This window comes from Zonotrichia albicollis, chromosome 6 (assembly GCF_047830755.1).
Source record: "Zonotrichia albicollis isolate bZonAlb1 chromosome 6, bZonAlb1.hap1, whole genome shotgun sequence".
Taxonomy (NCBI): Eukaryota; Metazoa; Chordata; class Aves; order Passeriformes; family Passerellidae; genus Zonotrichia; species Zonotrichia albicollis.
In genome coordinates this window covers 5,761,560-5,778,116 of record NC_133824.1, presented here as the reverse complement: position 1 = coordinate 5,778,116, position 16,557 = coordinate 5,761,560, and the positions used below count along the sequence as shown (strand labels likewise).

At 45.4% G+C, this 16,557-nt stretch overlaps 1 protein-coding gene across 1 annotated transcript in view; it reads left to right on the top strand.

The window, feature by feature from the left end:
* Positions 1 to 976: 976 nt before the first annotated feature.
* Positions 977 to 16,557, top strand: part of EML1 (EMAP like 1) — a 121,772-nt gene continuing 106,191 nt past the window's right edge. The window contains exon 1 of the mRNA XM_074542361.1: positions 977 to 1,163. Within this exon, the coding sequence (XP_074398462.1) occupies positions 1,136 to 1,163 (28 nt within the window). The 5' untranslated portion in view covers positions 977 to 1,135. The remainder of the gene's footprint in view (positions 1,164 to 16,557) is intronic.

The following is a 16,557-nucleotide window of genomic DNA, read 5'->3' as shown; positions in this document are numbered from 1 at the left end:
AGGGGCTGTCTCTGGCCACACGGTCTGGAAGTGCTTCCCAAGGACCGCCTCCATGGATGCCCCCTGGCCTCCTCCGGCTCCGGGTCTGGAATCCCGACATTTGTGAGGAGCTCAGACGCCGAGGGTCTGGGTCAGGCCAAGCCCAGGCTGCTCCCGGCTGTCCCCAGGACAAAAAGTGGCAGCAGATCAGCGCCCCCGGGAGCCGAGGCTCCCACCAGGTCCCTGCCAAGCCCAGCCTGTCTCTAACGCTGCCAGAGCCTTCGCTGGCACTTCATTAAGGTGCCTAATGAGCACACCAGCGTGCAGGGGTACTTGCACTGACTGCGAGTCTGGGAACCTCATACCCAACAAATCCCACATAAACATTTCCAAAGATTAAAAAAATAACTTGTAGGAGCAGCCGCTGAATTGGCATTAAACTGGCGTGTTTTAAGCAAGAAAAGCCATGAAGTTACAGAGAAATCTGCACTCACGGTATTATTATAAACTACGAAACAGCCTTTAGTAACAGTGTCACAAAACAATTTCTCACATATTACAATATAAACAAAGACTTTTTTTTCCCCCTTCCTCCTTAAAGAGATACACCCTGGCTTCTGCCCCCTTTTCCAGCAGCGCTTGAACCCGGACGCTGCAGAAGGAGAAGGTTCAGAGGGAGCTGTCAGAGCCTCTCCCCCTGCCCATGGCTCCCCCGAGCCCCCCAGGAAGCAGGAGCGCCCTGCGGGTGGATCCCAGCCCCAATGCACAGCAATTAGCTCTGTTCTCCCGCCAGGATTTGCGGCTTAGCCCTTAAAAGCCGTTTCATAAATATTCGATGGCCTTTCCGACAGGGTAATGTGCCTCTGTGACATTAAAGAGGAAACTCTGCGAAGGGGAGGGATGACAACAAATTTATCCACCAATAGCACACTCTTTTGGCACAAAAGCACATTCTTATCTTTACATCCCATAATGAGAAGGCAGGGACGGGACTGTTGCTACAGCTCTCTGGGTGGGTAGATGTGCAGTGCAAGGCAAGGGTGGCTGTAAACTGTTTGATATTTTTTCCCCCTTGCCTTTGCAAAGAGAAGCACCCGCGCTTGCGGTCCCGCAGTGGTTTCAGTGTGAGCCCCCGGTGAGGAGGACTGCCCACACCATGTCAGACTGCGAGGGACTGCCTGTGGGTAAGCGCCAGATTCATATTTACCCCGGGTCCTGCCGGCTGGCTCGCATTCTCGGATTGCAAAGGCGCAGATCTCCTGCTTTCAGCGGGAGAGCAGAAAGTGCCCGAGAGCACCGCGGGTGCTGGTGCGGGGCTCGGAGCCGTGCGCAGGCTGGGAGGGGGCACTGCCGGGATTTTGTCCTCAGGAACAGCGGCTGGGCAGCAGGAGGGGGTCTGGAATTCAGGCTGGTGGAGGACTGAGGGTCGCTATCCGCAGGGATGATGGTATCGATGTCCTGAGCTCACCGAGGGGAGTGTGTGGGGATGGGATGGGATGGGTGCTGCGGGAGCAGGCACTGTGTGTCTGTGCTGTTTGCTCCTTGATAAACCTTCCCGGATGGTAACGGACACAGCCAGGGCAGATAAATGGAATGCAAAGGGTTTGTTTGCTGAAAGGAAATAGAAATGTACATTGTTGTTAAAATAAGGGCATTGCACACTTTGCCTGTGTCTGGGAAGGAATACCGTGCTGGAGCTTGGGGCTGTATCTGTCAAACTTCACTGAGCAGAAGAGCATGTCAGCAAAAAGCATGTTTCTCAGCTGGTTTTTTTTAAACTTCTATAGGAACTGTAAATATTATCTAGGCTGCCTGTAGAAAAGGAAACTTGTCAAAATGATAGCCTTACTCTCTGCCAAGGCATTTTACTAATAAAGAGATGGACTACTGGAAATGCCTTTTATTTTTTATTTTATCATGGCAAGCATTTATCTTTTCAGATGAATATGTATATGCAACATGTGCTGTGTAGCACTCCTGTTCCATTGGTCTGTGCATCAAAGATGAGGTTCTGGGCTAAAAAGTGTGGCAGGGGAAGGAGAAGGCTGCTGCAGTGTTTTTCTTCTTTCCTCCTCTCTCTGCTTCCATTTTACAGAGCAAATCCCAGGTCCAAAACGGCTCAGTCATAACTAGAGTGGAAAAATATAAATTATGTATATGGTGCAGAGTGAGCTGCACCATGCACAATTTCATGGGCTGTTGCTATCAGCTGAAGACAGGAGAGATGAAAATGAGTATTTCCTGCCTATCTGCTCAAATGGGTGAACTGTTAACCAGCAAAGTTTCACTTCTACAGGCTTTGATTTTAAGGGCCTGGCCCCAGTTTGCTTATTAAGCACTTTGAGTTGGGGGTTGGATATTTCAGGGTGACAGGATCAGTATCAGCTGGCATCTGATATTAATGATGAAACTGATATTGAGAGTGCATGGCATCTTGTGTGCAGAAATTACTGATATCTCAATTACCTACACTGCTGAAAGGACCTTCGAGTTTTCTTCCAGAAAAACATTAGTGGATGCATTGAGGGATGGAAGCAATTTCCTACAGACAGGAATGAAAAATAAAGTGATGTTTAGACGTGGATTAGAAATGTGTCAGAAACGGAGCAAAAATTGTTCTCCCAATAATTCTCCCATGCTGCTTCCAGGCCTGCTCCCAGGAAGCAGGGCTCACCTTGCCCAATGCCAGGGGAACCTGTCCCAAGGGACACCTGCTTCATGGACCTGGCAAAATATCCTGTACTTACAGACATGTGGATGCCTTATATTAATATAAAAATATGCACCAAACCAGCAGTGGACAGAGAAATGGGAGTACTCCATCAGAGTTAATAAGCAATCTTAGTGAACCAGTTGCTGACAGCTTGTTTTTCATATCAAGGAATTTTGAAATAATTCTCTTTGTGGCTGTTGCTCTTTTACTAGCTAGGTCACAGTTTAAAACTTTAGCCATTTAAAACTTAACACTCCATAAAAAGATTTGCAAAAAATCATCATCAAACCTTCCAGTGCACTGCTTAGTGTTCACTAGTGCAGAAATGCCCCTTTGCTGAATCCAATGAGCACAGCAAGGCTGGAACTGTGCATCCAAAATCCTTGGTTTTGAATGCAGCCAGATAATACAGCTACAAAAAGTTGGTGCAGTGACAGATATCATTAGCACTGCAATGTGGCTGCAGTCCAGAGCCCTGCTTCGAACACAAACCCTACAGCCCCGTGCATGTGCCCGTGTATACACATGCACAGGGCTATAAATAAGTGTGGCCAAAGCTCAATATTAGTGTCAAGTGCATGCAGTGCCTCAGTAACCTCTTTGCAAAGGGTATGCCTCACGAACAACCTGGAGAGTTGCACTTTGTAGTTACAGGAAATTAATGCCAGAGTTTTTAGACTGCTTGCAGCCTACACAAGAATGTGGCAGGAACAGCTGTGTAATTGTTCCCTCAGAAAAGCAACTTGGGGGGAATGGCTGAATACAATCTTTGACTTAAATAGCTGGATATGTTTGGCTTGATACGCCACTAATTTTTTAAGAGACTTTATTCAGTAAGAGTATCCTACTTCAGTGCTGGAAATGGTTATGCAATTTTTCGTGATGAAGGCATTGGGTGTTTTTAAATTACTGGTTTCTGTTCAATTCCAGCGTGCCTGCACCCTTTCACTGTTGTGGAATGGAAAATTAAACATGTGATGCAAACAAAGTTTTATTTTGTTGTTTGGATGTAGTACAGAAGATATTAAAATAGGATCTTAAATGTCAGAATACAGATTACGTGTAAGCAAGTGCACAGTTCAATTCTGGATTGAATTCCTATAGAAAAAAAAGACATTTGAAAAGCTTTTGAGATTGAAAGTGAACAGAATTCTAAAATTTACACTAATAATTTCCCATTGTAACACAGGGTTATAAAGAAAGAAAGAAAGATCAGTCACCTCAAGACAAATGCTCTCCTATTCCTTCCTCATTAGCAATTATTGACATAGAGATGCTATCCATTAGTGCCAGCTACATAGATTTCTTGTCACTCCTACAAGCAGATAAAAGAAGAGCGCATCAATTATTTAAGTGCTTCCCTTGTGTGTATTATTTTCCTCTTGTAAGGAGTCGTGGCTCAGTCTCTGAATGGCTGAACAGCTTTTCACGCACCCAGCATTTTGATTAGGAATATATGAGTCATGATGGTTCTGCTTCTCAACACAAACCTTTTGACTTCAGAAAAATCTCTGAAGTCATGCGAGAGCTCTTCAAGTGCCTCTTTTCTTTCTTTCTTTCTTTCCCCTTTCAGCCCCAGACTGACTTTGAACAGCATGGGTAACTTCTTGTGGATAACACCACTGTTGAAATAACACAGGGTATTGAGCCATAACAGATGAAGATTATAATGCTGAAGAAGAACACCAGGAGTCTCATATATGCATTCTTTCTCTGTTATTTACTGCAACAGGGCTGAGAAGGGAAGAAACAGAACTAATGTAGCTTGTTCTGCAGCAGGTGGCATGCGAATCTAAAGATATTTCCTTAAAATTCCTCACAACCTTTTATTGGCCTTGTTTCAGTAGAGGAAGAAGCAAGACTTTTCATGTGAAATATGTTCCTAACTCTTTAACTAAATACTTCCTTTCAGAGCTAAAATTACATGTTTCAAACATGTCTGTAAGACAGACTGGAGCCAGCTGATAAAATTGGTGTTTTCCAAATTAGGATATCCCAGAAAAATATGGGAATTTAGATTTCCTGAAATTCAACACATTCTGCACAGTCATGGAGAGTCCATTTTTCTCAGCCAGAGAGGCTGTGAGGGAGCAAGGCCTCCATCTCCCACACTGTACTGTCTCTAACAGCTACTGGGAATAAAATATGGCCCACATGCATTTCTGTAACAAAAAATCATCACCCAGCGCACATGAGCACTACTCCTGCCAAATAAAATTGTCCTGCTTTCACATACTCATATTAGCATAGGACTGTGCTTGAAATTCACCTTTCATTAGATTTGGTAAAGAATGTCTATCTTTTTGCAGATAAGGTGGTGGAGCACCACTTCTGCATCACAGTTTGCAGGGTGAGCCCTCAGTAAGAGGCACCAGCCTGAAATCCCCTTGCAGAGTGGCTGTGCAGACTGCAGCTAGTGCTCAGGGATAAGCAGAGAAGTGGGAAGGTTTCTCCAGCATATCAAGCCAGTGCTGTAGTTTAGGAATGAAATGGAATGACTCCAGCATCTCAAGAGAGGGGTCTGCAGGATGAGCCACACCTCCTGACTGCACTAAGCCCACCAGCACTGGCTTGCATGCTCAGAGCTCCCCAGGAGCAGCCCCTGCCAGGGGAAGGTGAGCCCAGGGTGATGAGCACCTGGCAAGTATCTGTATTATTTATCAGGGTTTGGGATGGATAAACACTTCACAGAAACTATAATCTTAGTGTATGGACCCCTTGGCAAACTTATTTCCTTCTGCATTTAGGAAGTCAGCTTATGAGATGAATGCTAGCTATTAGAAACAGTCACACATTTTTCAATAGAGTGTTCTTTCATCACAAAATACAGATGTTACTAATTCAAAATGCAACATTTTGTTGACAATAACAATATATTAACACATTTCCAAAGACCATATTTTTGAAAATTGAAATTGAGTGGGAGCAAGACAGAAAGCCTTTGGATGCTCAGGTAAAATAAAATCAAATAAAATTTGATCTGAGAGTATTGCCCCAGTTTGATGAAAATGGAATAGAAATACCAGAATTATCTTGGCAGATGGGAATCCTCCTTCTGACCAGCTCTGCCGCTCCTCCAGAAATTCCATGTGTCTGTGAGCATTGCCTTGAGCAGCAGGGGCTGTGCATTCAGGGGGCAAACACTGATGATGATGATGATGATGATGGTGATGATGATGAAGCAATCATGGTTTAAAGTTTTAGAGAGGGTTTGGAACACGAAGATCAGACAACCACACTAGCAAAAATTTAGTGACTGTGGTGCCCTATAAATCCATGTTTTGCAAGAAAAACCCCAGGAGTAGATTTATGGTGATGAGCAAGCCCCATGGAGACACCAGGTTGGGAGCCTGCCAGAGGTGTGCCTGGAAAGCCCTCTCTGTTCATACAGTATTTTAAGACAGCCCCATGAGTCAAAATATTCAGGCTACTGTCCATGAAGAGTTAAAATCACCTGGGTGCAGCCTTCACCTGGTGAGGGCTGAACCTGGGTAAAAGAGCCTGCTGAGGAGGGGTTCCCACCTTCAGACAGGGTTTTCAATGGCTCAGCTGTGCTCTCTTCCCATGCACCTCCTTAGATGTTTGTTGAGGGAAAAGGGGCTTTTCCATTTGGGAGAAATCTGAGGCCTCCCAGACCACAAAGCATTGCAGTGCTGAGAAAGGGAGAGAGCTGGGAGAGAGACAGAGGGGAAGGAGCAGCTCCACATCTGCACTTGGGCAAAATGCCACGCATGGCAAAGTTCTTTGTCACCAAAAGCAAAGATGAAAGAAGGTGATCTCTGTTGCAGCCCAGTCTTAGGGGGTTCTCAATAGGGGTTCAGCCTAGCTTAAGCAAAATTAGTGTACTTGTACACAGCTGGGTAGCACAACACCCCTGTACCACTCATAAAGTGACATATTTCTGACAACTAGCTTAAAAGTTTGCAACCTCTGGAATTAAAAAAATGGCAATCTCTGTTGCTAGCTCTGTTTTTCTCCTGCAGCACGGGTGTCCTGCCCCTGAGGCCTGGTGGTGGTTCTGTGGGAGCTTGACCATGTCCCAGGAGAGTCCTGAGATAGGCACTGGGTTAGTCTTCATCTCCCACCTCTGCCTTTAAAGTAGCAGGTGAGGTTTCCTTCTAGACTAACTGGACTAGGACTAGACTACTGGGCTAGTCTAACTAGTCTACTTGTTCTAACTAGACTACTGGGCTAGTCTAACCAGCTGGCAAACAGGGCCTGTGCCAGTTCCCTGCTTTTCTGAAGCAGAATGTGAGTGTGTCTGCTGTGTGCTGCAGAGGCTCCAAACACATTAACACCCATTTTCCCAAGAAAATGTTGGTTTATTTGTTTGTTTGTTGGTTTTCTTTCTTTGAGGAGGGGTGCAGAAGGAGGACAGCTCTTTCAGGCAGTCAGTAGAGGCAGTAGAAGTTTGCATGAACATTTTCTGCTGGTGGTTAAGGATCTAGTTAGGAAATACAGAAGATGCTGCATCTTTCCCAAGTGCTCCTCCCCTCCTCCCCCACTCCAATGGGAGGATTTTCCTTATCTGTAGAAATAGTTGGAAGCTATAGTTTGTCCCAGGGTCTGTGAGCAAGAGCACTTGCACTGTACTGCACATTTCTGAGCAGTCTTATTCCATGATGTTTGCAGGAACTTAAGGCATGAAAAAACAACCGGACTGTTTTTCCTCCTCCTCTCCTCCATCCCTCATAACATCTGCAGTATTTCCAACATATTCTGTGTTAAGCCATCAGCATTTGGAAGCCATAATTGCATTTAACAATGTCTGGATCCTTCTCTTGCTGCAGACCTGTTATACAGGCAGTAATTTAGAGGGTGGGGCCCCCTTCCCTTCCTCTGCCATTCAGACTGCAAACTGAATGCTCAGTGTGCCCTCCCAAAAACCTGGCCAGTGCCCAGTCTCTCATCATCATATTCAGTTGCTTCTCTGTCCCTGTTATTTCTTTCCTTGCAGACTGTGATCAGCTCCCTCTCCACACACTGGTGGCTTCCACAATTAAATTTGTAATGTTAGGGATTACCTCACATCTCAGACTTCCTCTAAAACTGACATAAAAGACTGTCAAGATCCCCCAAATGGGAAAGAAGCTCTGGGGCAGAGGAATGGGCTCCTGTCAGATGCCAGGTGCTGGACACATTCATGGTGCCCAGGATCAGTTCCCTGCAGGAGTCCTGGGTTTCATGGAGCAGCTGAAGTCACCCTTGAGCCAGCAGGGCACACAGGGACTGGCAGAGCTGCTCTTTGCCTCTGCACACGGTCTGTCACTCACTCACATTGCTTTGGGAAGAAAAGCAAGCCCTCGCTCAGAGGACTCCGAACTGGGCTCAGTGAAATCATTGTGACCCTGCAGGAATCACCACAAATTCTGAGAAGACTGTGGGAAGTACAATGCTGTCTCCATCACAAAAACCAGAGCATTTCAGAGAGGTGCCAATGGCTGATTTACCTCAGGCAGTTTTTCCACACTGCCCAGGTGGGAACCCCCAGCCCCACATCAATGCTCTCATGTTTGTATGGCTCAAATTTCCACCACCTCAGTGCTCCTTGGGAGAACACAGGCTCATCCCCATGAAGTATTATGAAGGCATGAAATTAAGTTTGGAGAGATGTTTGAAAGGTTTAGGTCCAAAATCCCCTCAAAATCCATTGATACTACCTGCAAACTTGACATTTCCTGTGATTCCTACCTATCTTGCAGATAAATACACACTTACACGCTTGTCCTTTGTGATGTGTTCTTTGTGGAGCTGCAGGATGTGCTCTGGCTTTGCAATCACACAGTGCATCCAGAACACTTCCCAGTGACTAACATAGTTACTGTGAAAATGGTAAAATCCTGGCTGCTGAACCACAAGGGGAAAACTCTTGCAGTCAGACAACTTGCCTGAAGAGGTGTGCTGAGAGAGGAAGGAAAGGAAAGGAAAGGAAAGGAAAGGAAAGGAAAGGAAAGGAAAGGAAAGGAAAGGAAAGGAAAGGAAAGGAAAGGAAAGGAAAGGAAAGGAAAGGAAAGGAAAGGAAAGGAAAGGAAAGGAAAGGAAAGGAAAGGAAAGGAAAGGAAAGGAAAGGAAAGGACAAAGAGCTGTGTGTAACACCTCTGAACACCTGATTTTTGAGCAGAGACTCAAAAACCTAAAGTGATGACAGCAAGCTGAGCATCTCAGGTTGCACTTGATCATGAGATTATGAAGGACCTGAGTTCAGATTAAATTTATAATTTGCACATCTCCCACTCATGCTTTGGGACCATGACCCAGATTGTTTGAAATCAAACCTTTCCATTCAGTCCAATGAATTAGGATCACAGCTCTCAGAAATCTCAGCAATATCTTCATCCCCCTGACTCACCGGTAAAAATTGTGGCTGGGTCAGTTCATTGTACTCCTCAGAGCAGCAGCCTGAGCCCTGTGCTGTGTGGTTGGTGAGATTTGCTGGGTGAGGTTCCACCAGCAAACACTCATGGTGCATGGCAAGCACCAGGCATTAGTCACACTGTGTCCCAGCACAATTGCTCAGAGAAATGTATTTATATTTGCACTAATTAAAACTTAGTGAATGTTTCATATTTCCCCTACTGAAACATTGCTAGATATGACTCAGCAATGTCACACAGAGAGCCATGGCTGCAGAATTATTCAGAGTTTATATGTGAGAGACTGAGGTACATCAAGATTAAGCCAAAAATGGTTCCCAGTGCTGTGGGTGTGTAATTGGAGATGCCAAGGAGCTCCTCTTTCAGAGCACCCAGCACACCACTGTATTTCACATATTCAAGCTCCATGGGCAGCTGTGAGCACTGGGCATGTCCATAAATCAGACCTGTGGTCTCTGCTCCAGAATGAGGAGATGAGGAACCTGCCATTGGTGACTATTTGGGAAAACCTGGCTTCCCACAGTGCTCCATGGACCAACTTCTCCCTTCAAGGGCTGCTCTGTGGCTGCAGCACAGATGCAATGCAGTTCCCAGCAGAACTTTTCCAGCTAATTGAACCTGAAATTGTCCTTGATCTTCCTGGACCGCTGTACTTTACCATGTTGAATATTTTCTAGAGGTGAAGATAGGATGTTATGATAAACAGCATATTGGAAACACATATCTCATGAAATACAAGATACTTGAACTAGATCTCTAGCAATGAGTATTCTTGTTATAGTTATAACTTGATATTTCAGCAATTGCTTGGAGATGCTCTGCAATGTCAATACCTCACACAAAAACACTTCTGATACAGGAAACCTGTCTTTGGGACACTAAATCTGTCATTTTCAGCAGCTCTTTATCTCAAATCAGAGGTTCCCAGGTTCATCTTGTTGCTGTGATAGTCAGCTGGCCTTCTGACACCCATATGACTTGGGCATGACATTGCAATCTCTTTGTGCTGGAGGCATATGGACCACATGTGGAAAGGATTTGGAGAAGGAAACTGTTATTTCCTGCATCTACCATAAATTCCAAATGGTATATTCAGGCATAACTCATAACGGTTCAAAACCAGACAGTGCATTGATGAAATGGAAACAATTTATCTGGGAAACCTCATCTAAACTGTTTGATTATTCTTAGTGCCGCCAACTCTTTGATGTTTATCATGAGCCTCTTAAGACTTGTTTTAATTCTTTTTTTTTCCCTAAAGCCAGGTTTCTTGGGTCATGATTTTTTGGTGGCTGTCAAAATGTCTATGCACTGTGTGTTTTCACACAGTCAGCAACACATGGGGCTTGTTATGCCACTGGAGACTAGGGATTTATTTGCAAAGATGTTTTGGTCAGGTATTTAAACATCCAAGGCTTAAGGAGAGGCATCATGTGGGAAAGTGTGAGAGAATCTGCAATGTCTGGAACAGATAGGTAGACTGAGGCATACAGTGCTCACATATGTAGGATGGAGAATAATATTTCTCTAACAAAAGCTGTCTTTCTAAACACCAACCACATTGCTGCATGTTTTCATTTTGAATCATTTAATGAAAAAATTGGAAAACTCCAGGGAAAGCATTCAATCTGCTCACAGTTGTTCACAGGAGGGGTGTTTGTTTTCTCAGCAAACTCCTCTCCTACAATTATTTGGTTTCTCCTGGCACGCAGAGGAGCTGGAGAGTCTTTTTGCTGTCCTTTACCATTCCCTGCCTACTCTGATGCCCAATAAAGTGGGAGGAGTAAAAAGACATTTTCACTATTCTTCCACTACACTGGAAGAAGAAAACCACTGAAAATTGATCAGATGCCACATTTTTGTTGAGGCATGGTGACTCTCACTCCCTGCTGTAGGAGTTTCTGTGCTCAGGCCAATCAAAACATAACCAACACCAGCAAGGATGCAGCACAATTTTTTGCTTTGGGGATGCAGAGGGATCATCAGACCCTGAGCATCTCCCTGCTTCATTCTGCCTTTGGGGTTTCAGCAGAACAAAGCCAGTTCCTGAGATAGCACAAGTGCTCCTGTGCCACATCTCTCATTCCCAAGGTCAGGGGTCCCTGCAGAGGAAGGGACAAAGTGGAGCACCCAAAAAAGCAGGAGAAAACTCATTCTGGCTATGAGACACAGCCAGCTAGAAGCTGAACATCTCAGTTTTGTCCAAGGGGGTGATACAGGATTAGAAAATACTTGTTTGTACTAAACAGATTTTATTTTCTCTCACAGAAATATGGCTCAGAGTCGAGCATGTGCATTTGCATCCTTTTCCTAGTGAAGTTCAGCAGCTGGGTTATCCTAAATAATGGTGCCAAATCTTTAAAGATTTCCTTGTTCTGAGATGATTGCTCAATTGACAATCTGCCTTGTTAGTCAAGCTGCCTTGAGGGACAGTGGAGAACTGGAGACAAGGGGATGTTTTAGTGAGTCCCACAGAGAGTGAGAGAAGGCTGTGGCAGGAACCTTGTCTCCTGCTGGGGCATGTCCATCCCAGCACGGCCCCAAGCCACCCAAAGAGCTGCTCTGTGCCACCTGGGCTCCCAGAGCAATCCCCAGGGGAGCTGTTTGCAGTGAAGGGCCAGCACAAGGAGATCTAATTTATTTTCCACTACTTAGCACAGTGCCTTGCCATGGGCCACCCTGCTCACCAGCCAGTCCTGGAGAATGCCAAGGGGTGAAGGCAGCTGGGCAGGCACCCTCCAGTGCAGCTTCTGCAGGCTTGGCCTTGCTCTCCTGTGCAAAGTCACTTGTTACCTGCACTGAGTCCCAGACCTGTCCTCTCAACAGCCCATAGCATCTGATGAGCCCATGTACTCAAACTTCTGTGTTGATCCAATATCAAATATCTAAAAAAGGTGCAAAAAATCAGCAGGAGTGCTAAACACTCACTGAGCTCAGACTATGGTCAGAGATAGTCCCAGGCTCCTGCCCGGAGAGGGAGGTTACCTTTAGTTCAGTCAGAGGTTATTAGACCCCTGTTTCTCCTTCCATTATTTCCCAAAACCACTTACCAGAACTGAGTTATCTTCCTTGTCTGAATTCTCTGGCTACAGTTGATGTTTGGCTGCTTTGTCTGTACTTTCAAGGCCTTATGCTAAATTTAGACAAGGAGGAGATTCTTCTCCTCTGGACCTTCATTTTGTGGGTTACTCACTGAATGCTGCAGGCACAATGTGAGTTAAAATCCCATTTGCTGCACAGCCAAGTGGGTTAGAGCTGGAAAATTGACTTTTTCTTGCTGCTTACTAGAGCTCCACATGCCCTTCATGTGAAGGGCACATGCCTTGTGCCCTGAGGATGCTGCTGTGGGTTTCCAATGAGTCAGGATCACCTTTTGCTTTTTCACATGTTACCTAAGACAGGCACTTAAAAATTCTCTCTTCAGCTGTGTATGGGGACCTCAGGAGAGCCTAAATAAATTATATCTGTGCTGCAGTGTGGTGCTCCCTGGAGACTCTTCCTCTGAGACCTCTCTGGCCTTTCTTCACTTCTTCGAGTCCTGCCCATCTGCTGCTGCCTTCCTTGCTCTGCTCACCAGCAAGCCTTGGGAAAATACCTTGATTTTATCCAGAGAGGAAAGAGGGAGCATCAAAACACCAGTTGTAAGAATTCATGGGAATAATGTTTTTGCATCTGAATGCACATGAAGTAGAAGTGCAAAGTAATTTTCTGTTCGCAATGAAGATCATGAGAAAATCCTTTGTACTTATGAACAGAAAGCATCTTCTACTGTTTTAGCATCTTTAATAAAGGTGTGTTTCTCCAGTTCTTATGTGATAAGCATGGAATTCTAGCAAGTATCCATTGATGACACAAACTACAATAGTGAAATATGATCCACTTGCTCGTGTCACTGAAACCTCAGAGGGGCATTACAGCTTCAGCAGGGTTCATTTGAGGTATGCTACTTAAGGTAATAGGGCTGGACAATCTCATTAAGATTTATTTCCACCCCATTTAAGCACGGGTTCAAAAGTACAACTGGAGCTGTACTGGCTTTATCTTTGGCTTACAGAAGAGATTGGAAAAAGAGGTAAACAGAAAACACTCACTCAGCCAGGCCATGAGACTGCAGTATGGAGCAGACACAGGCTTGTGCCAGGCTTGGAGGCTGAGAAAATTGGAACAAACTTTTCATCCTTATTACATTGCATAGGCTTTTTCCTTCTATTTCCCTTGCCATGGAATTTAGGAGATATTGCATCATTCCATTAGGGAGAGGGAGGCACAAAACAATTACATCTGCTCTTCTTTAATGGTAGTTCACCATGTTCACTGGATGTCTTCCAGACCTGAATTTGTCTGTACCCATTAGGGAAATGTATTGGTTAGGAAAAATACATTTTCAAACATTTCAGCTTGTGTTGCAGATTCCCTAAGCAGTCTGAGATGTTTACAAAGCTCCCAGCGCATCAGGCTTGTCCTCCCACAGACCACAGTATTGATGACAGTAATCCTTCTATCACACTCCAAGTGCTTCTCCTTGCTCCTGTTGAAGCCATCCAGACTGTGAGTTATTTGGCAGCATTTTTCTCTTTTTTTTTCAGTATAAAAGAGGCAGAGGAGATCTCACCTGGGAGAGGAGAATTTGCTAGATAGCAAATGGAGCAGCTCCTGTATTTGCTGCAGTATCTTTTTGGTGAGAGTGAATAGAAGCTCCCAGATGCATCAAGTGCTCAAGGCTGGCTGCTCCTGCCCTAACAGACTCTTGGTGATGGTGCCCTGAGGCCCAGGAGCTTTTGGGATCAGACATTCTGTAAGCCAAAGGATGTCTGCTCAAGTCACCAGCACAGTCCAGCTCTTCCTCCTGCAGGCAGCATCTCCTGGCTCATCCTGGTGGGAGGATGGACTGCAGACTGCAGGGCCAGCACCAAGGGGAGCCTTCAGCAGGCAGGTGATGCAAACAGCAGAGGACACAGCCCCAGGCATGTCCTTGGTGTTGTTCCACATCAGCCCAGTCGAGCCCTTTGGTCTGGGGGTGAATTTTCTTGTTCAGACATTGCACTCTCACCCTTCTCAGATTTGGACCATCCTTTGTGGTTTACCCAAATCCAGAGTAAATGAGCACATCCAGAGGCCCCTGGAGAGTACTAAGACAGGGAAAGGCATTTGGGCCTCTCCAACACTTTCTGTGAGAGAGCCAGCTGAGAAGTAGATCCAGCACTGCTGCTCCCTAAGTTTGATTTCCTTGGCACTTGTTAGATGCACAGAAATGTACAATCAACACTGCCATGTAGACAGGACTAAAATTGGAATGTTTGGAAGAAAAATAAGGGATTGAATAGAAAGAAAAATGGAGTCGTCAGTTCTAAGGACCCATCACCATAGCATCAAGACATTGTTTACAAAACTTCTTTGTTAAGAAGTTTCCACATGCTCTTTCTTTCAATTTCAGTTAAACTCAACATAGTCACTGCTCTGGATTTAAACTGTGCCCTGAAAGGCCTAAAATCTAAACATGGAAACATTTAAGTCATGTGCTAAAAGAAGAAAGTGAAGCTGCATCCAGTGCTGTGTGAGGACCCTGGGCTGATCCTGGAGCTGCAATGGCCCCATCAACAGCCAGGTAAAATCCTCTGGCAAGCCCCAGAGCTGCTGTGATGGAAGGAAAACCCAGACATGCCATTGTTCAGTGGGGAGACTCTCCTGCAAGCCCCAAAGCTGCTGTCCCTAGGTAGAAACCCCCATGCAAGCCCCAGAGTTTCCATCCTGGGGTGGAAATCATTCTGCAAGCCCCAGAGCTGTTGTCTCATGGGGACAACCTTCACGTTATCCCCAGAGCTGCTGTCTTGGAAGTGCAAGGCTGGGTCAGAGGTAGCAAGAGCTGCCCAGTCAGCCTGGTGAGCCAGGACATAACATGGGCCCTCAATCCCTGCAGCTGCATCTCCAGCTCTGCCCTGCACTGTCCTCTCCTGTGTGATCCACGTGTGCTCCAGCCCAACAGCAGCAGAACAAAGCCCTGCCTGTTTTCAGTGGCTGAGGTGTGTGAAATGCAGTTGACACTCTGGCATGAAAGGAGAAAATTATATGGGTAGTCAAACTTCAGTTTCTTTAATTTGGAGTTTTTAAGAATATTTATATTTTTGAACACAATGTTTAACCTGACAGCATCCCATTAAAATGCTTTATATAAGCTTATTAGGAGCTTCTGTGCAGTTCTATATTTATTCAATTAGCAAATATTAGTGGCTCAGACAAACTGCACGGTATTTTTTCTGCCCTACTCTTATTTTGTTCCTCATCTCCTTGCCTGCCATAACCTAAGCCTAGCTTAGATCCTTTCACATATCAGCCTTTCTGCCTGACAAGCCTTAAAGAAGGAGAAATACAAAAAGGAAAATGAATAGAAAATTAACCATTAAGAGCCTCTGAGAAATCAAAAGCGCCTTTTAGATTAAGTCTCTCAGTAATGTCAAGGCTAGTAGCAGTGCCAGTGGCATTAGTGGCACTAAGTTACTTAATTCTAGTATGATTCAAAATCATTTGTAGCTGTGAGCTTATCCAGAGTAAATCCTCATCCTCCCAGGTCTTTTGTTTGCCATCTCTTGACAAGCTACACTGCATGTAAATGAGGTGATGAAACATGTGAAGGAGGAATATATTTTCATTTGTATTGAAGTTTCATGCATGCAAATTCTGCTGTACAAATACCAGTAATGAACAGTATTAGTGGTTAATGAACTCAATCCTTATTTGGGCTCTGTTTTGGGGGTTTTGTGCCCTTACACAGATAGGAAATATTGAAATGAAAGGAAGGTTTCCCTGAATAAGGACAGAGGCCAGTTTTAAGAGATACTTAGACCTCATTCCAGTCAGTGCAAAGGGTGGCCCAGCTGGCCTGTTCCAACCAGAATGGATCTCACAGGATGGGTTGGCGTTTAGCTTCAGAGATTTTTCGTGGTTTGTGAGCAAATCCCAGGCTGCTGAGCCAATTTAAGCCCACAGACTGTCCTGATTCCCAGGAATGAGCAAAGGTTTGGGTACCTGAGTCTCAGAGCCAGAACATGTGCCAGAACTCTGCTAAAAGGGCTGGTTCAGACCTTTCAGGAGAACTTGACACTCCTGTGTGTATACACAAATGCCTGAGCCTTGACACTGATGAGCAGATAGGTTCTGGTGCTTATCCTGCAGCCTCCTGAGAGGATCCAGGGCTGCGGCAGAGGATCCTGGCTGCCTGGGCTGGGGGCTGTGCACAGAATGGGGAGCAGCCCTTAAGGAGCAGGGCAGAACCTCTGCTCCACCCTCCATCACCCACCTTGGCCTTTCCCTGAGGCCGTGCTGGGAAGGGCTGCTGTGCACCCTCCTTGGCTGGGGGGCAGCAGGAGATGTTAGTGCTCCTCTGCCCTCTGTGCTGGCCTGCACTCTCCATGAGTGGTGATACCTGGGAAAAATACCAACTTTTTTGAGGCTGTTCGAGGTTTTTACTTTTTCTGGAAAGGGGGAAAATAAAGG